This window comes from Molossus molossus, unplaced genomic scaffold, assembly GCF_014108415.1.
Source record: "Molossus molossus isolate mMolMol1 unplaced genomic scaffold, mMolMol1.p scaffold_m16_p_12, whole genome shotgun sequence".
NCBI classification, from domain to species: Eukaryota; Metazoa; Chordata; class Mammalia; order Chiroptera; family Molossidae; genus Molossus; species Molossus molossus.
The window spans coordinates 16,811,620-16,835,498 of NW_023425347.1; the positions used below are offsets into that span (position 1 = coordinate 16,811,620).

The following is a 23,879-nucleotide window of genomic DNA, read 5'->3' on the forward strand; positions in this document are numbered from 1 at the left end:
AGAAAACCAAATCTAGGCAGAAGTACCAACAATGTAAATTATAAACATAAGTCGGCTTATTAAAAACCAATCAATGCACTGTTACCATTAAGAAGGTTAAAATTCCAATCATCTAAAATTTCCTTTGTCAAATGGGCCCAATTGCTAAGAACCAAGGACCTATTTTTTTCTTTTGTATTCTTGTTCCCTCACACTTACCAAAGTTTCTATAATGTCTTGTACTATATCTGATTATAAAATAGTTTAGACTATAAACATCAAACATTTTGGGGGAGAAAGACATAAAATAATTATAGAAGAATACCCTGTTTCTATCACTGTGTACACACTTATCTGTAATTAGGTTGACATTTAAAATTTTACAAACTATCCAGTAAATATGCTAAGAGAAAATAGTTAACAAACCTGTAAGAATAGCTTCTTTCAAATACAATAGCATATGGGAGAACTTCCTGATATCATTCACCAACTCCTTGATGTAATCCGGATCAAAAACAGAGTTGGAACTTACAGACTTGAGCCCCATTTCATCAGTAGAGAGCTGGCCTGATGACACAACACGTTTTTTCTTTGTCTTTTTCTGTTTGTTAGCAATCATCCTTTCATATATCAGTCAGAAAAACTGAAATCCTTAAAGGGGTGAGAAAGAGAGAGAGAGAGAAACACAAATACCACATCAACCACAGGCAACATTCTACTAGGTTTTCACAAATAGCCCATAGCCCACCTCAGTATTCTATTAAGACCAACCACCACAAACACTGTACTGTACTACTACTAATAGAAGCTTCCATTAAGTGACAGTAATCTTGACAGCTTTATGATGTACAAACTACTACTATTCTCGTTGTTTCACAAGTTAAAGAACCTGAGGTTTGGAGGTTAAGTAATTGTCTGAGCTCTTAGCTGATAAAAGATGAACTAGTACTTAAATCCAAATTTGCCTTGTCACCTAAAGCCTTGCTCTTAACTCCTACGGTATATAAATTTTGTAAAAGTTTTCCTGAAATGTTACTTAGTGGAAGAACATATTCTCCCCTCCATGAAATCACCTTGAAAAATCAGGATTAAACATGAGTATTGAAAAAAGAAAGACCTGTTTTCAAAATCCCTCTCCATCACTTACTATGTGTGACCTGATAAGCTGTCAATTATCTCTTTATTTTGTTGTGCTCATTTATAAAATGAGAATAACATCCTGACAATATCTACCTCATGAGATTATTGTAAGCATTAAGAGAGACAATGCTTTTGTGTAGAAGTGTCCATCCAACACAAAAGAAGTTCAATTACATTTAGTTCTCAATAATAATGCATACATACACATACACGAACAGATATAATCTGGGTTAGCAAGTTTCAGCAAGAATATTTCTTTGTTGAAAACAAGTTCTAAGGGTGTCCACTAATCTGACACATCTGGATTGGTTAAGCAAATAAAATATATGATTATCAGGGCATTATTTTGGGTTATTTCAGGATGGTATAGTAAAAACACAATCTTTTGGAATGAGAAAGATTTAGATTTGAATCCTGGCTGAATACTTTCTAAACGTGTGCTGTACAATTTGCTTATAGGCTGCGTGTGAGGATTTAAAAGAAACACAAAATTAAAAGACTTCATATGATGCCCTGGCCCGTGTGGCTCAGTTGGTTGGTCATCATCCAAGCACCAAAAAGTCACCAGTTTCATTCCTGGTCAGAGCCATGCCCGTGTTGTAGGCTTGCTCCCTGGTAGGGGGCGTGTAGAATCACATCTATGTTTCTCTTTCTCTCTCCCTCTCCTTTCCCCTCTCTCTAAAATTCAATAAAAGCATTTTTAAAAAGACTTCATATAATAAAACACCTAACCCAGGTACATAGTTCAAACTCAAGAAAATTTTTGTTTCCAATTCATATTTACATTTTCCCTTTCCAGAAGAAAAAGTCCTAATTTTGTTTGTATCTCTTGGAATCAAAAAGGAAATGACTTGTGGAATTAAATGAGCTCAAGCATCATCACTGAAATGCATTTCAAATATTCTGTCTTGCATATTTGGATACTTTCAAAATGATAGAATTACTAAGGAATTCTGTAAAATTTTCACAAGAAAGTTTTACATAATATTCATTTCCAGGACATGTGTTAAGATACATTATTGTATCATTTACTCTTTCCTATACCTCCTCACCTAACTATATAATTTTTCTATCTCTACTACCACTCTCGGTGAATTACTATCATTTTTTGTCTTAGCTACTGTTACTAATTTCCTAATGCTCTCTCCACATCATTCTTTTCCCACTCCAAAGTGTTGAGTACACTTTTCAAAATATGAATTTCATGTCATTTCTCTGCTCAAAATTCTTCCAAAGGACGAGTAAGAAGCTATCTCAGCATGAAATCTGGTTCCTACCTACCTCTGCAATGTCCTCTGGAGTCAAGATTCCTGGTCAACACTCTCAACACTCCTTGCCACACATACCTGCTTCTCATTCTTCCAACAATGTTTGTTTACCATGACCCATAGTAAAAAATAATTTTGTATTATGGGCCAGTATACATGTTAAGTATGTTATGTTTGTATGAGGCGTTATGTGTAGGAATACATAAAACAGAAAACAGATTACAGCTAAGGAGCTAAATGATACACTCAAATGATCTCTATCCTATCCCATTTCATTTTTTAAAATGCTGGTTTCGACCCACCAAATTGGTTTCACAATCATAATGGGTCCATGACCCTACAACTTTAAAAATACCACCTGTTCGACTCAGGGTCCTATCTCTACAGTTCCACTTGCCTGGACTACTTCTTTCCCTTTGTTTACTCATTCTAGTCTCAGCTCAAAGATCACTTCCTCAAAGAAACCTTCCTGGACCACTCCTGCCCCCATATCCACCACCACCACCAAACTAGAGCAGAATCTCCTATTACGGGCTTTATAGTATTTTATACTATTCATGAACCTTATAAGATGTATAAAGTTCATGTCTTCTTAACTAGATGATAATTTCAAGGTATTCAAGACCACATCTGTTTGCTCACCACTTGTTCTCTGTTCACAGCACAGTATGTGGCATATGAAGGATGAATTACCCACAACTATTTGCAGAATGAATGATTATAAAGTTTAATTAATTTTTATAGAAACAAAAACGGTTAGTTAACTCCTGGAGGACAGATCGTTGCAGTGTTTTAATTGGAAAATATCAATGGTTTTAAAAAATTTGTCTCTAAAACAGTATCTTAAAAAAACAAAATAAAACCTATGTATATGAAATTGAGTAAAAGCAAGATTACATAAAACTGAAATCAAAGATGGATTTCTTTATTGTTTCTGTACTTCTGATTATTAAAGGTGTTCCAACACTTCTTTATTAGTTGTTAATGTTCCTTTACTGAAGTCTTTTTTAATCTCCAATTATTTCTGAGCATATTTCTGAGCATTGTAGAAATGTAATTTCTACATTTAAACTAGTTTCAAACCTATCTAACATTAATCCTTAAAAGTGTAGATAATTTCTAAAATGAACATAGGACAATCTTTAAAGCTTAAACCTAAGTCTCCCCAGCAACAACAAACCCCAAAACACTCAAGTGTTTCATTTTGGCAACTCTTTTACAAATCACTAATTGAGAGAAGACTATTAACCTAACATCACTTTTGCAGCTTACTCAATGAAGTCATTCAGATTAATTTTGACAGCTTTTAGTTTAATAAATTAAAAAATTGGCCACGGTCATTGTCAATTTGGTAAAAATTAGACATATCAAAAGTTCCAAATAAAACAAGTCATCTATCTCAGCAAAAATTTTTTATTTTAACAAGTATCATATTAACTCAAAGTTGTAAAGTGTTTCAAAATTGTGGGGAAAAAGTGAAGGCAGGAGGAGGGTGGGAGTGAAGAGAAGGGTCAATGGGGGAAACAGAGGGAACATCTGTAATACTTTAAACAATAAAGATTAAAAAGAAAAAAGGTATGGAAAGGAGGAACTAAAAAGGATTATACTCTACCTCTAGTCAGCATTATGGTGGGTAACATACTACTTTTGTTATTCCTATTTTACTACTTTCCATATTTCAAACTGAAAGAAAAAACTTACAGGTGAAAACAGTTTAAATAACAAAATTGATGCAAGCTTTCATAAAACTGTACCATGATAATGAGAAAGTTTGTAGGATATATACTTTCCAAGATCATCCACATTACTTTCCCATGTCCCCAAATGAACATTCTCTAGTTGGTGTAACATAAATTGTACTTAGTAACAGACTGCAACTGGCAATTTAACTAAATGAGGTAATAATAAGAAAGCACTTAGCACAGTGCCTGTCTCATCATGAACACTCAATAACTGTTAGTCATTATTACTACCAGTGCTTTATTGTGGGAGATTATTTTTTAACACATGAACAAGATGTGGCTTCACTACAATATATCTGTAGACTGGGAGCAAGAAATATAGGACTAGGAACAATTCCAGAAACTTAATTTACTTCATGGAAACCTACTAAATCGCTTCAAAATTAATTCTGAACTGTGCAAATAGACTGTTGAGCAAAGTATCTGTGAAACTCTTCCTAATTTTCATGCACTGCTTTCAACTCCAAACCATCAACATTAGAAATGTTTTTTATCCACTTCTCAAAGAACTTTGTAGCAAACTGAAATTACTGTGCATTCTCTCGTACGTTCTAAATTCTAAGCACAGTGTGCGTTACAGATGTGAAAAATAACTGCCAGTCCTCTGAAAGTTGGCTTTTCCAAGATTTCAGTAGCCTGTGTTAATGTCCTGTGCCCCATGTAACACCCTCCCCCCGCCCAGCATCTCCTTATAGAAGTAATTTAAGTATAAAACTGCCCCAAATACCTGTACTTAATAGTTCCCATCTCACTCTTTCTACCTCAGGGAAAAACAGCCAGTTATTTCAGAAATCTGCTATTTCAGCACAATTTCTGACTTGGTAAGAATCTAACTTAAAAATTTTAAATAAATCAGAAAAATTCATTCTGGAGGACTTCAATTATATTTTTAAAAGACACTCTCCAAAAAAAAGAGAATAGAGGCCTGTCAAAAGTTTTAGCCATAATATGCAAATAACCGTAATTTCTAAAGGAAGGCATGCAGTGCACATACACTTCATTCCTGTGCAGTTAGAACCCAGCACGTTTGAAAAAGAGGAAGCTGCACAACCTCCCCCGCCTCCAGAATGTCTAGCATTCCTGGCAGGCAGGGCTCTGCCTTGACCAGCCCAAACTACCAATGCCAAAGAGCAGGTTTGGCACCCCAGAATTTAAAAACAGAGTGGGAAAATGGAGCTAAAAGGGCGGCGAACACAGATAGTGAGCGAGGAGAGCTACCGTCAAGGAGACAGCTGGAGAAAGGGAAAGGGGCACTCAGCTCCCTCCTCTAGCGGCTAACAGTCGTGCCCTCTGAAAAGGGATGAGGCCAAGTCCTTCTTGAGAAAGAGAGTAAAAAAAAAAAAAAAAGATTAACATAGAGACACAAGGCTCGTCTGTCACTAGGGCCCCAGCTTGAAAAGTCTCAGATTTGGCTCATCTGTCAAAAAGAAATTTTAAAAAACAAAACCCCAAATTACCGTCAAGCCCCAAACACATCCACAACGGAATGAGAAATCTCTGAGACAGAACGACACACTCCTCCTCCGCCCAAAATGCAGAGACGAGGGAAACAATGCGCCTCGGAAACCCTAACCCATCTCGGGAAGGAGACCGGCCGAATCGAGGGCTGCCGTCGGGGCAGGTGGGGGCGGACCGCACCAGAAAAAGCAAGACCAGCCTAGGTAACGGTTACGAGCACAGTCTGAGCAAAACTACCTGAGTTAAAACCCGCACTCCAATGACCGGTCCGTATATTCTCGCAGGCTTTTAACCTCCGTTCCCCGTGTGAAGAACGAGTGAAATAATCTCGGACCTGCCGTTAGAACTAAAGAACGTAAATGTGGAGCGCTCCTGGAACAGGATGACGGTGGGACCTGGCTTGTTTTTTTTTAACAATTGTCTTGTCGTCATCTGCGCAAGGCCACCGCTCGCGCCCTCCCGGTTCCACCGCTCGCGCCCTCCCGGTTCCACCGCCCCTGGAGCCGAGCGCCCCTCACCCCGGCCCGGCCCCTCCCCGAAGAACCAGGAGCCCCGCGAATTCCGGCCCAGCCTCCAGCGCAGACCGCAGCCGCCTCCGCTCGGGGAGACCGCGTGGGCCGCCGGGACCCTGGACGGCAGCTCGCAGGCGGCCGCGGCGGGTGACCCCAGCCTCGAGACGCAGCCACCGCGCCAAACTCACCACGGCGCTCCATACCGCGTCCGGGTGCGGACGCCCGCCCAACACTTACGGCCGCCGGCGACGGCGCCGTCGAGGGCTGGAGCTCGTCATCCTCATCTCCCCAGACTCGCGGCCGCCCGGCCAAGTGGCCGCCGCCCCTGCAGCTACCGCCACGACCGCGCTGGCCGCTGCTACCGCCCCCGCCCCACCCCCTGACTTTGCTCCTCCCGCCCAGACTCGTCCCGCCCCTCGGGCCCAGCCCATTGGCCAGAGCGCCTGGGGGCGGGGCTCGGAGCCTAGCTCTCGCGCTCTGGACGCTGGCTGTCAACTGCACACAAATCCACGCACTGTCCCCAACATCACAAAGCATGTTAGACACTGTGCGGCGTACGGCAGGCTAGGCGGAGAGAACCTTCGGAACAAGTAACCTGATGACTAGATCTAGCTAATGGGAGTTTCTCAAGAGAGCAATCTACATTTCTTATGACGCACTTATTTTGACCACCTTGTTTCTCCCTCTCTAATTTCTTTAAGAAAACAAAAACAGGATGCCACACAGGTAAAGTGTAACACTGGCCTGGGGCTCAACTACTTTTCAGAAGATTGAAGTACCTGAAAACCAGCCAACTACTCTGCCCTCTGTGGAGGGAAATACTTCCACTTTGAGCAGCGATTTTCAACCTTTTTTCATCTTATGGCACACATAAATTAATTACTAAAATTCTATGGCACACCAAAAAATATTTTTACCAATCTGTCAAAAAATAGGTATAACTGGCCCTGGCCGGTTTGGCTCAGCGGTTGGAGCGTCCGCCTGCGGTCTGGAGGGACCCGGGTTCGGTTCCCGCTAAGGGCATGTACCTCGGTTGCAGTTTGTCCCCGGCCCTGGTTGGTCGTGCGGGTGGCAGCCACTCGATGTGTCCCTTTCACATCGATGTTTCCCTCTCTCTCTCTTCCTCTCTCTCCCTCCCACTCTATCTGTACAAAAAATGGAAAAAAAATGTCCTCGGGTGAGGATAAAAAAAAAAAAAAAAATAGGTATAACTGTTATTCATTCACACCAGATGGCTATTGTGTTGGCTGTTGTCATTATTTTATTTGACACTTGAAGGGAAAAGAGGTCTGTGCCCCTGACTAAATAGTCTGGTATTGCATGTTTTAAAAATCCTTGCAGCATACCAGTGTGCCACAGCACACCAGATGAAAATTGCTGACTTAGAGCAACATACTTTCTTCAACTGTGCTCTCAAACTCACTCTTTGAAAGATGAAATAAAGCAGCAGGGGCAGAAAGCACAAGCCTCCATATCATACTACTCACTGGAACAAGCAATGTCATTTACCACAGTGCTGGACCATTCATAAAGAACTGGAGAAACAGAGGACATATGGGGTAGGTGACTGAATAGTGCAGGAGGAAAAGAAAAATTATCACTCATGGGAGAAAGCAGAAAGATACAGAGCGTGAAGAGGAGAAATAGAAAAAAAAAAAAAGGTGGTGCAGGCACAAGGAGAGGCAAAACCAAGTAAGGCAGAAACAGATGAAGGCAGAAAGATAAAATAATGAGAAATAAGAGAAAGAAAGGACTAACCTACTCACAGGGACATTTGAAAAAGGAAGTGAGAATGATAGAGCCAACAAGTGAAGTAGTGAAAGGGAGAAAATACTCGACAGAAGAGGAACATCTCTCATATCTTTGAAGTCTTCTAGGAAAAATAATGTTGGGGAAATAAAGTAAATTTGGTCCTCCGAGTGCTACTTGGGAAGGATAAATATGAAAATGCTCAGCTCCTTGGTTACTTTAACTCCACACTAAATTTTTAGACCCAATTTACACATTTACCCCTTCAAACTCCAAACACAACAGTACCAAGGACATGCCATAGATACTCAGGAAACCTCAAAAACAAACTGACCTTCTAACTACACCTGAAAAGAAAAATGCACCATGGACTCTCACCAAGGAAAATGATAATGCTCTGAACTGAAACAAACGAATGAAGAAATGTCAGGAGACCCCAGGCCAAAGGTGGAGCAGGGGTGGGAGAAGCAGTGCAACCTGATTAAGTCATAATTAAGGTTTTCAAGAGTAAGAGAAAGTCACTCAACCTGAAACACCCCTTTACATTTATTTTAAAGTATATTATTTTGTGCTATCATATCCACTAGTCCCTTTAACAAAGAGAACTGTGTTCCTTATTAAAATGAAACTGGCAACATCAGTGACAATGTCTTGAACAAGGTCCTGATGGAGAGAAAAGGTATGTGACAAAAAACAGAAAGAAGCACACAGGAGGGCGGGAGAGAAAAATCAGTGAAAGAGAGACAAAAAGAGATGTGAGAAGGCTAGAAATGATTTTGGAAAGGTGAAAAGGACAGAGAGAAAGAGGACCAAGAAAGATGCAGAGGCAAGTGGAGGCAGAGAAAGAGAAAATAATATGCAGATAGAACAAGGAAGAGAGTCAAAGAGAAATGATAGAGACAGAGATTGCTCACTGACAGAGAAAGGGAAGAGGGACACTTCTCACACACTAACAGTTCTAGGGAAGTGAATCCAATTAGTCTCTAGGTTGTTGCCTAAAAAAGATAAATATGAGAACCCCAGGCTCCTTGATTACCTGGCCTCTACAATTATTTCATAGACTTATCTTTTAAAAACGTACCTATTAAGCCTTAAACCTAATTGTACTAAGATTTAAAACACTAGAGATACAGGAGATACTTAATATCCAAATGTTCCTGTTTGGAGGACAATGATGCACCATGGACACTCACCATGGAAACCACTGATGACTAAACTGGAGGACACCAATGGGGAGAAAGGAAAGAATTCTGCAGGCCTGTGACAGAGCAACCCTCAGGGAGCTCAATGGAAGAAAGTCTGCCCCTCTGAACTGCTCTGGGTTAATTTTAAAACCCTTTCCACCAGATCTACCTGTAAACCATTTCAAAACAGACAACTATTGTACACAGGACATGAAACAGAATGGGTCTTCAATGAACATTAGGTGATTAAATTATAAGTAACGTTATCTAAGGAAACTTATGACGAGTTTCTCAACCCCAATCTTCCTCTTAAATCTTTTAAAGAATGCATTAATTTGCCCTGGCCGGTTTGGCTCAGCAATTAGAGCGTTGGCCTGAGGACCAATGAGTCACAGGTTCGATTCTGGCCAAGGGCATGTACCTCGGTTGCAATTCGTCCCCAGCTCTGGTTGGGGTCATGCAGGCAACCACTCGGTGTGTCCCTTTTACGTTGCTGTCTCTCTCTCTCTCTCTCTCTCTCTCTCTCTCTCTCTCTCTCTCTCTCTCTCCTCTCTCATCCTTCTCTCTTCCTCCCACTCTATCTGAACACAAAATGGAAAAAAAGTCCTCAGTTGAGGATTAAAAAAAAATTTTTTTTTAAATAAAAAAAAAAAAAAGAATACATTAATTTTCTGTCATCTTCTCCACTGGTCTTCCTTAGTAAGGAGAATACTGACACTTGGAAACATTTGGAAAAAAAATGGCAGTTCACTTTTAAATTAAAAGTATTATTTTATTAATCCCCCCATTTGGCATTTTGTTTGTAGAATGTTATGGTAAAGTATGTATTTTTTTAAAAGTAAATGTGTACAACTATTGTAGAAGTTCAACATCTTAAAATGTTGTTCAACAAATTGCAGAAAAAACATTTGGTGAAGAAACATGTAACTGAAAAGAAATGACTTGAGTTTTTACCATTTTACATTATTGCCTCTAGTATTCATTCCTTCTCAAACAGAAATTCACATCCTCTATAAAGTTGCTCCTGAGTCAGCCATTCTGTGAAGCATATTGTTATATTGTTAAAATTTGCATATTGTTAAAATCTTCTTGTTCTTGTGTTCTCTACAGTGTTAACACAATATCGTGATTTTTGCTAGGAAGCTGTCTTCATATTCCTGAAGTTGATTCTGTAGTTAGGTAGCCTACTTTTCATAACAGAACATGAATCTAAAAACATCTTACAATGTCTGGAGGCATTTTTGGTTGTCACAACTTGGGAGGAGATTGTACTGACATCTAGTGGATAGACAACAGGGATGCTACTAAATACTTGCATAGGAGAGAACCCACCAACCCTCCCATGCCCACCCCTACCAAAGAATAACCTGGCCCAAAATGGTCAATAGTGTCAAAGCTTAGCATCCCTGGTCTAGATCCAATTACCACTCTATAAGCAATACCACTTTATAAGAGGAATATGTTAAATTACAGCACAGGATGCACTCAGCAAAATTTAGACTCAGCCATTTTATAGAGCAAACAACACTATTTATTAAATAAATTGCAAAGAAAGAGGGAAAGAAAACCTATAGATTTTTTTTAAAGCCTTAAAAATTTTATATATATCAAGTGCAAGAATGAATGAGACCAGACTTGCCCTTCTACTGTATTGTCTTCAGACACTGTACTATAGACAGCACAAAACTGTGATCCTTGAGAGAAGGGATCACAAACAGATGAGATAAACCTTATAATCATACTAACTTTCTGTCTGAAGGCACGTTCTAGACCATGGCACAGGAAGAGGGAAGACAAACAAAGTGTGGTACTCTTGTTAAGTTGAGGAGACAGGGTCTGTAGTCCAGAGAGACTGGGGCAGCTGGAATCTGTAGGACAGAGTAACAGAGAAGGAAGAAGACTCCAGAAATTTGCACAGGCAATCCCTTAATTCTCTTGCTGAATATAAAGCTGCACATGTGTAGGGCGAAATTCCACAAGGATGGGCAAAGAATTTCCAGGGAGCTGTAGCAGGACATTTCCCATGGCTCTCACAGGGCTGGGAGACCTCTTGAGTTTTCATCAGACAGAGCAGAGACCTGTTGAACACTCAAGGAAAGATCCCAGAAAGGCAATGTGTTAGTAGTACATCAAAACCAGCCCTAATAAAAGTGGCATTCTAGACTCACCCCAATAAAGCTTCAAAAAAAGCCTCCTTTTGTAAATTTCTTTAAACATTTTTAAAATTTAAAACAAAAGTAATAATGTGTTGTGGCATTTACAACATATACTGAAGTAGAAATGTATGACAATTGCACAAAATAAGGGAGGAGGGAAGTGAAAGTATACAATAAGGTTCTTACATTATATGTGAAATAACATAATACTATTTTAAGGTATACTCTAAGTAGAAATATTTAATAAAATCTTGAGAGGTACAGTTGGTAAGCCAATAGTGGACACATATGGAATTTCAAAAAATTAATCAATCCAAAAGAAAAAGAAGCAAAAAACAGGTGAGACAAATTAAAAACAAACAGCAAGATGAGAGACTTAAACCCAATCACATCAATAATTACGTTAAATATAAATACTCTAAATACACCTATAAAAAGGCAGAAATTGTCCAGTTGGATAAAAAAGACTCAACTACATACTGACTATAAGAAACAGACTTGAAATACAAAGACACAGATAGAATGAAAGTAAAACAACAGAAAAAGATACACCATGCAAATATTAATCTTAAAAAAGTAAAAATAGGCTATTATATCAGACAAGGAGTTTTACCAAAGATAAAGAGTAACATTTCATAATGATAAATAAGTCAATTCCTTATAAATACTTAATCCTAAAAGCATATGTATCTAAAAATAGAACTACAAAATATATGCGGCAAAAACTGACAGAAATGCCAGGAAGAACAAATAAATCCAATGATAGTGAAGATTTCAACAATCTTCTCTCATTAACTAATAGAATAGATAACAGAAAATCTGTAAGGATAGAAAAGATTTGAATATTATTATCAGCCAACTTGATGGCATAAACATTTACAGAAAATTCTACCTAGCAACAGCAGAATACATATCTTTTCAAACGCACATATAATATTCACTAAGACCATATATGAGACCACACATACAATAAATCTCAAATTTACAAGGACTGAAATCATACAGTATATGTTCTGACCCAAACAAAATTAAATTTGGAATATACAGCTGTCCCTCGCCACTTTGCCGCTTTGACTGTTTTTTGAAAACCGCGATAGAGTGAAGCCGCCACAGTCGAAGCACCAAGTGGCAAGGTAGGACTGTATAAATAAAGAATCCTACTTCGCGGAAATTCATTTATCACGGTAGAGTCGAACTGATTGACCACGATAAACGAGGGCCAACTGTATAACAATAAGATAATTGGGAAACCCCTAAATATTTGTAAATTATAAAATATAGTCTTAAATAATCCATGTGTCAAGTTTCCACAAGGGAAATTTGAAAATATTTTGAAATGAATGAAAATGAAAATGCATTTCAAAATGTGTAATTTACACAATGAAAGCAGTGGTTAGAAAAATATACATCTTTAGATGTTTTGCTAAAAAAGAAGGGTCTAAAATCAGTGATCTAAGCTTCCACTTTAAGAAGCTAGAGAACAAAGAACAATTTAAACACAAAATTAGTAAAAGGAAGAAAACAATGGTAAGAGTAGAAATCACTGATATAGAAAACAGACAACAGAGAAAAAACAAAGTAACTAAAAGCCGGTTCTTTGAAAATATAATTTAAGCCCTGGCCGGTTTGGCTCAGCGGTTGGAGCGTTGGCCTGTGGTACAGAGAGACCCGGGTTCAGTTCCCGCTAAGGGCACGTACCTTGGTTGCAGTTTGTCCCCGGCCCTGGTTGGTTGTGCGGGTGGCAGCCACTCGATGTGTCCCTTCACATCGATGTTTCTCTCTCTCTCTCTTTCTCTCTCCCTCCCGCTCTATCTGAACAAAAAATGGAAAAATGTCCTCGGGTGAGGATAATAAAAAGAAAATATAATTTAAAGAGATCATATCTAGCTAGAGTAATAAAAAAGTAAGGAGAGCCCAGTGGTGTGGCTCAGTGGTTGAGCACCGACCCATGCACCAAGAGGTGGCTGTTTGATTCTGGTCAGGGCACATGCCCAGGTTGAGGGCCAAATCCCCAGTGGGGAGCATGCAAGAGGTGGTGGCCAATCATTGTTCTCTCTCATCAATTTTTCTATCTCTCTCTCTTTCTCCCTTACTCTCTCTCTCTCTAAAATCAACAAAGGGAGAAAAAAAAGTAAGGAGAGAAAACAAATTACTAATATCATTAATGAAAAAAAAAAGGACATCAGTACAGACTCTACAGATATTAAGACTAACAAGGCAATGTTACAACTTTGCCAATAAGTTCAACAACTCAGATGAAATAGAAAAATTTATTCAATGATACAAATGACCAAAACTAACACAATAGAAAATTTAAATAACTTTATATGTATTAAAGAAACTGAAAATGTTTAAAAAAGATAACTGCAGACCCAGATGGTCTCACTGAGGAAATCTATGGAATCGGATAAAATAAACCTACAAAAATTCTCAGAAAATAGAGAAGACAGGAACACTTTCCAACTCATTTTCTGAGGTCAGTGTTACCTTTATACTGAAACCAGAAAAAGATATTACCAGAAAAACATACTAAATTTCTTAACACAATATTAGCAAGTCAAATCCAACAATATATAAAAAAGATAATATATTATGACCAAAATGAGTTTGTTCCAGGAATGGAAGCTTTATTTAATATTCAATAGAATAAAAAAGGAGGAATCATCCACACCCATTCATGATTAAAGCAGTCAGCAAAGTAGGAATAGAAAAGAATTCCTTCAACCTGATAAAAGGCATCAACCAAAAATCTACAACTAACATTATAGTTAATGATGAAAGACAATGTTTTTCCCTTAAGATAAGGACTAATAATGTTACTGAAAGTCTTAGACAGTATAATACAACCAGGAAAAAAATGAAACACATACAGATTGAAATGGAAAGAGTAAAACACTTTATTCTAAGTTGACATGTTTGTTACTTAGAAAACCCTAAGGAACCTATAAATAAACTTGTCAAAACTGGGCATGGGGTTGTACTGGCATCCGAATGAAATATAAATGAACATAGCAAAGTCAGAGGATACAAGGCCATATACCACAATCAATTCTTTTTCTACACTAGCAACAAACAATTGGACAGTACAATTTTAGAAACTAATACTATTTACAATAACATCAAAAAACAAAATATTTTTAGAAATAAATTTAACAAAATATGTACAAGATCCTAAATTTAATACTACAAAACATTAATGCAAGTTAAAGAACTGAATAAATCAACAAATATACCATGTTCATGGATTGGAAGATTCACTACTGTTAAGGCTTTAATTTCCCTCAAATTCATCAATAGTTTCAAGCAATCCCAAATAAATCCCTCCCAAATTTTTTGTAGAAATTGACAGGTTGAGTCTAAAATGTACATGAATATGTAAAAGATAGGAACCAGCCAAAGCAGTTTTGAAAAAGAACAAAATTGTAGGACTTACACTGCCTGATCTCAATATTTAGTACAGAGCTACAGGAGTCAAGACAGTGTGATATTGGGATAAAGAGGGATAAAAATCAACAGAATAGAGTCCAGAAATAGATCCATATATACACAGTGAATTGATTTTCAAGAGGTGCCACAGTAATTCAATGGGAGAAAAGCAGTTAAATGCTGCTAAATATGTTGATATACATTTGAGAAAAAAATGATCCTTGACTTACTTTATAACATACCCTGAAATTAACTCAACATGTATCATAGACCTAAACATATAACTTAAAACTATCATTCTTTTAAATTCAGGAATCAGAGGGGGCAGCTGCTGTTTTTGTTTGTTTTTTAAATTGTTGACAGTATTACAGATGTCCCGCATTTTCCACCCCTTTGCCCCCTGCCCAACACAGTCCCCGTACCACCCAAGGCCTTCACCACATTATTGTCTGTGTCCCTGGGTTATGTAAATATGCATATATGTTCTTTCGTTATTTTTATAAATAAAAGCTTTGGTGGAACACAGATATGCCCAATCATTTATGTATTCCCAATAAATGCTTTTGAGTTACAACAGCAGAGTTGAGTAATTGAGTTGCTATAGCTTGTAAACCTGAAATATTTACAATCTGGTCCATTAAAAAAAAAGTTTGAGGCCCTGGCCGGTTTGGCTCAGCGGTTGGAGTGTCGGCCTGCGGTACAGAGAGACCCGGGTTCGGTTCCCGCTAAGGGCACGTACCTCGGTTGCAGTATGTCCCCGGCCCTGGTTGGTCGTGCGGGTGGCAGCCACTCGATGTGTCCCTTCACATCGATGTTTCTCTCTCTCTCTCTTCCTCTGTCTCCCTCCCGCTCTATCTGAACAAAAAATGGAAAAATGTCCTCGGGTGAGGATAAAAAAAAAAAAAAGTTTGAGGATACCTCTTCTAAAAGAAAACATGGAAGAAAATCTAGGGAACAATTGCTCAGGCACAAAAAGCAAGAACCTTAAGAAAACAATGGTAAACTGGACTTCATCAAAATGTAAGATTTCTCTTAGAAAGAGAACTGTTAAGAAATGCAATTCAGCCCTGGCCGGTTTGGCTCAGTGGTTAGAGCGTCGGCCCGAGGACCAGAGAGTCTCAGGTTCAGTTTCCGCTAAGGGCACGTAGCTCGGTTGCAGTTTGTCCCCAGCCCCTGTTGGGGTTGTGTGGGTGGTAACCAGTTGGTGTGTCTCTCTCACATCGATGTTTCTCTCTCTCTCTTCCTCCCTCTCTATCTGAAAATAAATGCAAAAAGAAATGCAATACAAGCCACAAATTGGGAGAAAATATCTGACAGAGGACTTGCATCAAGAACTTTTATAATTCAATAATAAGAAAACAAACAACCCAGTACATTAATGAATAAAAGATATGAGCGGACACTGCAAAAGAAGATACAGAACTGGGTAATACACATATGAAATAGTGTTCAATATCATTATATTCAGGGAAATGCAAATTAAAACCACAATGAGGTACCACTAAATGTCTACTGAATTTCTTAATTTTAGCTAGACTAAAATACCAAATTTGGGGCAGGATACAGAACAATTAAAATTCTCACACATTGCTACTACACAAGGTACACAACCACTTTGGAGAACAACAGCCTGGCAGTTTTCATATACAGTTAAACATGCATTTACCATGCAACCTAGCAAGTCTACTCTTTCAAAATAAAAACATACATTCATCCAAAAAACTTGTACACAAACGTACAAAGCAGCTTTTTTCATGATAGCAAAAGACTGGGAACAACCCAAATGTCCATCAACACATAAGATGGATAAACAAATTGTGATATAGCCTTACAATGGAATACTACTTAATAAATATCCACAATATAGCAAAAACCATAGACGAATTTCAAATACATTATCCTGAACAAAAGAAGCCAGGCACAAAAGCATACTGTAGGATTCCATTTACTTGAAATTCTAGAAAAGATGGAACATAATCTTTAGTAACAAAAAAAAATCAACAGTTTTGGGGACAGGGATTGTGGTGGGGGTGGGGTGGGGGGTTCCTAATAAGCAGGAGGGAACTTTTTGGAGCAATGGAAATGTTCTATATCTTGATTATGGTGGTGATTACATGAGTATATACATTTGTCAAACTCCCTCTAAGTATATAAAAATCTGTTATCATGCTGGTGCTCAATGAATATTACATATGCTATAAATAAAATTATACAAATTCCTTTTTAACAGTCCCTCAAGCTCAACTTCCTTCCCTAATACTTTAAAAAACACTTCCCTCCTCTTCCTTAGAAAGGAAGATTACGGTATTTGAAAACTTTCTCAGTGACAAATACTGGAACATTTTTTAATAAAAAGAAAAATTCTTAACTAGGGAGGCAGTATCATCAAATGGCTCTTTTGCTTATGAGAGCAATAATGAAAACAAAAAAGAAAGAGAAAAATCCTCATCATACCAAAATGTGTTCTAACCTTCCTTGCTTAAGCCTCCTTGTTTCATTACATGTGAATGTGTCTCTTTGTGCTGTGGCTCATCATCATGCTTAAGGTGAGGCAGGAAATTACAAACAAGCAAACAAAATAGTCTTCAAGGTAGAACCATGGAAGCTGATCACTGGACATCCTGGTATGCATTAGACATAACCAGCAATTCTGGTCAGAAGGACCCTTCTGCCTTCTGTGCTTATTAAAATCATTTTCTTTATTTATCTCATATAAAACATCACCTCTTCTAAGAGGCCTTTTCATTCTCTCCACTGAAAAGAAATGTCTCTCTACTTTCCCAAAGGACATTCAACATACATTCTTGGGTAACCCAAGATATTATGTCTTGGGCCCTATTTATTCAGAATTGTCCACTTCTACCCAGTAGACGAAAAGGTTCCATAGGACCCTAACATAGAATGGGATCACACTAAATTGTCTGAATGAGCGCCCACAGGAATCACCAATACAAATCCTTCCAGGGTGCCTCCTGGTCATGAGTTTTGTTCAACATACTACTGAGCCCAGTGGTTGCAGAAGTTCAATTTCCTCACCAAAGGGCCTTTACAGCTGGGAAGTGAAGGCACTGATAATTTAGGTGGATGTTCTATTTCAGAGAGGTGGGCAGAGCGGGAATGACCAGCCACCAGATTCCCTGAACAGTGCTTTCTTCACCTCAACCAAAGCTCTATTCCTTGCCAATGTGGGAACAGAAACATTTTCTACCCAGGCCTATCACTTTCCTTCAAGTTCGCCCTTAAACCCTTCTCAGAATCAGAAGACTAGAGTTATTTGTGCCATAAAAGCTAATGAAGCTTAAGTGTCAGAATTCCTCACAGTTCCTACAATCAGGAAGCATTTTTACGTTGGCATTTCTGGCAAACTGCCTAGAGAAATCTCCGAAGAAAGAGATCTAAATCTTCAAGACCCTCGTAGTATTTGTTGTGATTTCTTTATTCAGTCTAAATATTTACTGTCATATCTAATTAAAAATTCTTTTTCGTGAAGAGGAACTCCCCCCCCCCCAAACTGAATAGGAGGTAAAGCTAATTCCCAAAAAAGAGGAAAGAAAAAGATAAATGTGGAAGCAAAAGCTCCTTGGCTATTTCAATTCCACCAGCGTCTTGGAACTTTCACAAAGCACCTCCTAACTTCCCCAAAAGATCCAAGGTCAGAAGACGGGATATCAAAGATCCAGAAAACTCAATGTGGAGGAGATGGGGTGGTGATAAAGAAACGTCACTTCACAGGGATCCTCTCTCCTGGTAGTAGCAGCAATCCTCCTCGGGTCAATTCCTATTTTGCAAAGTACACGACTTGCTCAGGCCAAGGCTGGGAAACGATGGATACAAGCGGGGTGGGGGTGGGGGGTAAGGGGGGCTAGGTAGGAGGAGAAATGGGGGGTGAAGAAACAGCTACAGGGGAAGAGAGAAAAGTGGGGGTAGAAGGGGAGAGATATAGATAAACTGACAGAGACGCACCAGAGGGGGACACTGGGATAGAAAGGGAAGGAGGGTGTTTTTCCAGCTTTAGTGCGTGCGTCCCCCCCACCCCGCAATGATAAACAGCCGGAGCCTAGGTGAGGTGAAATGTAATTTTTAAAAAGTAGATATGGAACAAGACATGTCTGTTATTTTATCTAAGCCTTTTCATTTCAGAAAACGCCACCAAACTTCCGAAAAGATCCCAAGTGAGGAAGGCGACGAGAAGACCCAGTGGGGGAAAGGGGAAAGGCGCCCTTGCATTCCGAATGGAGGCGGATGAAGGCGTCCGGCCAGAAAAGGGAGAGGGGCTGCAGGAAGCTAGGCGGCACCCGGAATGTGAGGCCAGTCGGCCGGGCAAGTCTCTCCCCGGCGGCCGGGCGGCGTCGCCTGACTCGGGATACCCATCCGGAGTTCGCAGGGTCCGCGAACCACCGCTCGCGCCTTCCCGACTTCCCCGCTCCTGCCGCTCCGGCGCACCCACTGCTCAGGTCCGAACGCTCCTCGAAGGACCAGGAGCCCGGTGCACCCCGGCCCCCAGCGCACGCCGCAACCGCACCGCCTCCGCTCAGGGCCACCGCGTGGGCCGCCCGGACCTTGGACCGCACCGCGAGGGCGGCCGCCACCAGTGAACCCAGCCCCAAGCCGCAGCCGGCGCGGCCGCAGCGAGCGCCGCCGACCCACACTCACCGCAGCGCTCCATCCTGCGTTCCGGACGCGGACGCCTGCCCTACACTCACGGCCGTCGCCGCCGCGGCCGAGGACTGCAGCTCGCAGACCCCATCCCCCAACGACCCGCGGACGCTCGGCCAAGCCGCCGCCGCCCCTGGAGCCACCGCCACGACCGCGCTGGCCGCCGCTGCCCCGCCCCCTGGCTTCGCTCCTCCCTCCCCGCCGGGCTCCGCCCCTGGGACCCAGCCCATTGGCTCGCGCGCCTGGGGGGCGTGGCGAGGCGCCCTGCAGCAGGTGGGGTGGTTGCTGGCTCTGGCATGCTGGGCGCTGGCTGTCAACTTCACCCGAGCCAGCCCACAGACTGTCTCCATCACAGGACGTGTTGGCCAGCCTGTGCGGCTTGCCACAGGACAGGGGAAGCAAACCTTAGAAACAAGTCACCTTTTGCACCCTCCAGCGGGGAGCAGGTCCTCTGCCCTTGATGTTTAAGTGGAGATTTCCCAGATTTGAATTCCTTCCAGTCAGAAATCTGGTCTTAACTTTGCCTTCTTCCCACACTCTTATGGAACAAAAGGTGCTTAACTTTAAAACTGCCCCGCTCTTTTCTGTCTTATACTGTCATTTTCATAAACTAAATTACTCTACTATTGTGTACAGTAGCCGGCTCATAGAAGTTGCTCAATAAATATTAGTTGAATGTATGTCCCCTAACTGTGCTACATGCTACTTACCATTAAATGCTACATAAGCAATGGGATTCATCAACACTGTAGGGGAAACGAACAACCCAAATTAAAGCATTTATCTAGAGGTTGGATCAAACAACATATATGAAAAAACTACAGTGCTTCTCTTGAATAATTAGAGTACATATTGTAATACAACCACTCTACCAATAATACCTTGCCTGTCATCTATGCTGAGACATAGCTAGCAGTCCATAAATGTTAGCTGAGTAAGTGGGCAAAACTGTGGGAAGGGAATTTGGAAAAGTTTCTCCGTCTCAACCTCCCATTAACTTTTTCTTTTTTTTTAGATATATTAAACATCTGCCATATTCTCCACTCTTCTTCTTTTAAATATATTTTTATTGATTTTAGGGGAGAAAGAGGGAGAGAGAAAAACATTGATGTAAAAGAGAAACATCCATCGGCTGGCTGCCACTGCCTCCTGCCCGCTCTCTACTGGGGATGGAGCCAAAACTCAGGTACGTGCCCTAACCGGTGACCTGTGGGTGCACAGGAGGATGCTCAACCAACTGAGCCACACTAGCCAGGGCATCCACTCTTCTTGTTTTAGTTGGGAAGAACATGATACTGGAAAAGAGAGAACGATGGCAATTATTTTTTGCAAATACAATTATTAACTGAGAAAGAATGAATATCAAAAATTTGTTATCTGGGGCAGGAGGCTCATGTATTTGGTAAAGAAAAGAAGGAATAAAGGGCAATGCCAGCACCAAATTCTATTAACTATATCCCAGTACATACCCTTATATGCCAACTTGTTTTTTACATATAAATGTTTCTTGGTTAAAGTGGCTCAGGATCATGGCTTTGAATGACAAAGAATCACAGACAGACAAACAAACTAATATCAGAGGCATAATGGATGCTGGATTAAGAGTTAAACATATATGGCAGATGCTGTAGTATTGCTTTTTTTTTGTTATTGTTTTTTTTTATCCTCACCCGAGGACATTTTTGCATTTATCTTGACATAGAGCAGGAGAGAGAGAGAAACGTCGATGTGAGAGAGACACACCAACTGGTTGCCACCCACGACCCCAACTGGAGCCGGGGACAAACTGCAACCGAGGTACGTGCTCTTAGCAGGAACAGAACCCGAGCCTCTCTGGTCCGCAGGCCAATGCTCTAACTGCTAAGCCAAACTGTCCAGGGCTGTAGTATCATTTTTTATAACAACAGTACTAATTAATAACATATAACCACTCTGCCTATTGAAAAGTTCTTCATTCTTTCCATGATAGAAACAATACTGCCTGTACTGAAGCCTTCCTCTTCTCACTGAAAATCAATAATCCCATTTGACATTATATGGTACATAGAGTCCTATTCTTGTGGCACTTCTGGTTCTCATGCAGTATTTTATTTGGTAGTGTTTATTTATACTAATCAGATTGTGAAGGTCTACAGTATTATGCTACATAGGTTTATGTCTGGTATAGAAGGGACCAAGTATTTTCTGGAGAAATGTTGAGGGAATGACCAGTGAGCCCAGGAATAAAAATCCTTCCAATATGTCTTTTTTGTTTTTCTTTTTGTTTTTTATTTTTTTACCATAAGCTCTGCTCAACTTGTTTAACTAGTGAAACCAGCCCAATGGCTATAAAACCACTTGCCTAAAGCAAAGCTGTCCCAGGTACACTGTGCCCTGAGGTGAAGGGACTGATAATGAAGGCAGATGTTCCATGTGCACGGTGGAGATGGGAGCCCAACCCCACAGGAGAACACAGTGGACAGACAGGTGCTCTTCCTCTCAACCACACTTAAGTGACAGTCTGTTTAGGAGAGCACAACACCGTCCATCAGACCTATCCTGTTTCATTCATTGCACAAATATTTATTGAGTACCTCCAATGTGCCAGGCATTGTTCTAAGCACTGGAATTATACTGGTGAACTTTAAATCCATTTTCAGACTCTCCTCAACCGTGATTAAATGCCTTGGAGAGGAGTTGAAATAATGAAAGCAGGTAAGGGTGGTCCAAAGGTAGGTAAGTTCCCCATCACTGTAGCTGTCTTTGACCCTTGCTGCTGGAGCATTTTCAAAGAATCATGGAGAGGCCACACCGAGTACAAAGGCGCCAGATTCCAAACTGGACAAAACTCACCAAGCAGGTTATTAATCTTGATTCCATGATGGTTGTAATTGAGAAACAAGGAATCAATTCAGAACACACACTGGAAATGAATGTGGAAGACATTGCAAACATCCAAGAATTCTGTGTTGTCGTGAGGAGAGAGGACAACACAGTAAGACTAAAAAAAAAAAAAGAAAGAAAGAAAAACTCAAGTGAGTGTATGGATATAATATTATAGTAATTTCATGTCTACATTAACATATTAAATTTCAAACCCCAGTCTTTTGTTACTTTAAGCTCTCTGTAAGACATTTGATAACACCAATCGCTGTGCTTGAATCATTATGTACCATGATCCTACTTAATGTTTTAACAACATGTTTAAGGAAACTCTCCCCAAAAATGGTTGATGCAAAATAATGCTATTGACCTAAAAACTGAATTCTTGATATTGTTGTGAAAAAGAGATGATAATGATGACGATGACAGTAATAAAAACCAACCCTCCGTGGACGGCCATTGCAGTACATTGAGCTCCACAGAGACGGTGCTGGGGCAAGCACGAGCCGGACGGGCACTGGGCGACTGTGTGCTAGCTGAGAAAAAGTAATTAAACATGAGCAAAGAGATCACAAGAAGCCAAGAGGTAAAATGTCATCATATGTTTTCTTTGTAGAGTCTTGCTGGGAAAAGCATAGGAAGTCGCATCCAGATGCTTCAGTCAACTTTTCAGAGTTTTCTGAGAAGTGCTCAGAGAGGTAGAAACTATGTCTGCTAAAGAGAAAGGAAAATTTGAACACACCGCAAAGGCAGACAAGGCCTGTTATGAAAGAGAGATGAAAACGTATATCCTTCCTAAAGGGAAAACAAAAATAAAATTCAAGGATCCCAATGCACCCAATAGGCCTCCTTCGGCCTTTTTCTGGGTTTGTTCTGAGTACACCCCAAATCAAAGAAGAGTATCTTGGCCTATCCATTGGTGGTGTTGCAAAGAAGCTGGGAGAGATGTGAAGTCACACTGCTGCAGATGACAAGTAGCGTTATGAAAGGAAGGCTGCTAAACTGAAGGAGAAATACGAAAAGAATATCGCTGCATTCTGAGCTAAAGGAGAGCCTGAGGTGGCAAAAATGGGAGCCATCAAGGTGCAAAAAAGCAAGAAAAAGAAAGAAGAAGAAAACAAGGAAGAAGGGGAGAAAGATAAAAAGATAAAGATGAAGAAGATAATGATGATGAATAAGTTGGTTCTATCACAGTTGGTTAAATACTATAAAGCATTTAACCCCCCTGTACACAACTCACTGCTTTTTAAAAAAAATTGAAATGTGTAAGTTTGTTTTTAAACTGTACAGAGTATTTTTTTTTTTTTGTATAGTTAACACACTACCGAATGTCTTTAAATAAATAACCCTGTCCTAATAACCCTAATGAGTGTGGTATTTTCAATAGCCACTAACTTTGCCTGGTACAAAATGGGAGGTGTAAATTGGCATGGAAATTTAACATAGGTTCTTGTTGGTGCACAGCACAGATTAATTATATATGGGGATGGTAGTTTTTCCATCCTCAGTTGTCTTTGATGCAGCTTATACAAAATAATTGTTGTTCTATTAACTAAATACCACTCTGTAATTGCAAAAAAAAAAACAAACAAACAAAAAAAAAGCAATAGCTGTTTTGTTGACATTCTGAGTGCTTCTAAGTAAATACAATTTTTTTTTTAATGAAAAACAACTAGCCAGCCTGGCCACTGTGGCTCAGTGGTTGAACATTGACCCATGCACCAAGAGGTCACTGGTTCAATTCCCA

At 40.0% G+C, this 23,879-nt stretch overlaps 1 protein-coding gene across 2 annotated transcripts in view; it reads right to left on the reverse strand.

Moving 5' to 3' along the window:
• Positions 1 to 19,298, reverse strand: part of ARHGAP29 (Rho GTPase activating protein 29) — a 77,193-nt gene extending 57,895 nt beyond the window's left edge. Inside the window, exons 1-2 of one of the 2 annotated variants that reach the window (XM_036256892.1) lie at positions 19,268 to 19,298; positions 406 to 630 (exon numbers count right to left, since the gene is read on the reverse strand). In XM_036256892.1, coding sequence (XP_036112785.1) covers positions 406 to 598 — 193 coding nt within the window. In that variant the 5' untranslated portion in view covers positions 599 to 630; positions 19,268 to 19,298. Of the gene's footprint in view, positions 1 to 405; positions 631 to 6,287; positions 6,366 to 19,267 lie in introns of those variants that run through there. The other variant, XM_036256891.1, reaches the window with a different exon arrangement.
• Between the last annotated feature and the right edge of the window lie 4,581 nt (positions 19,299 to 23,879).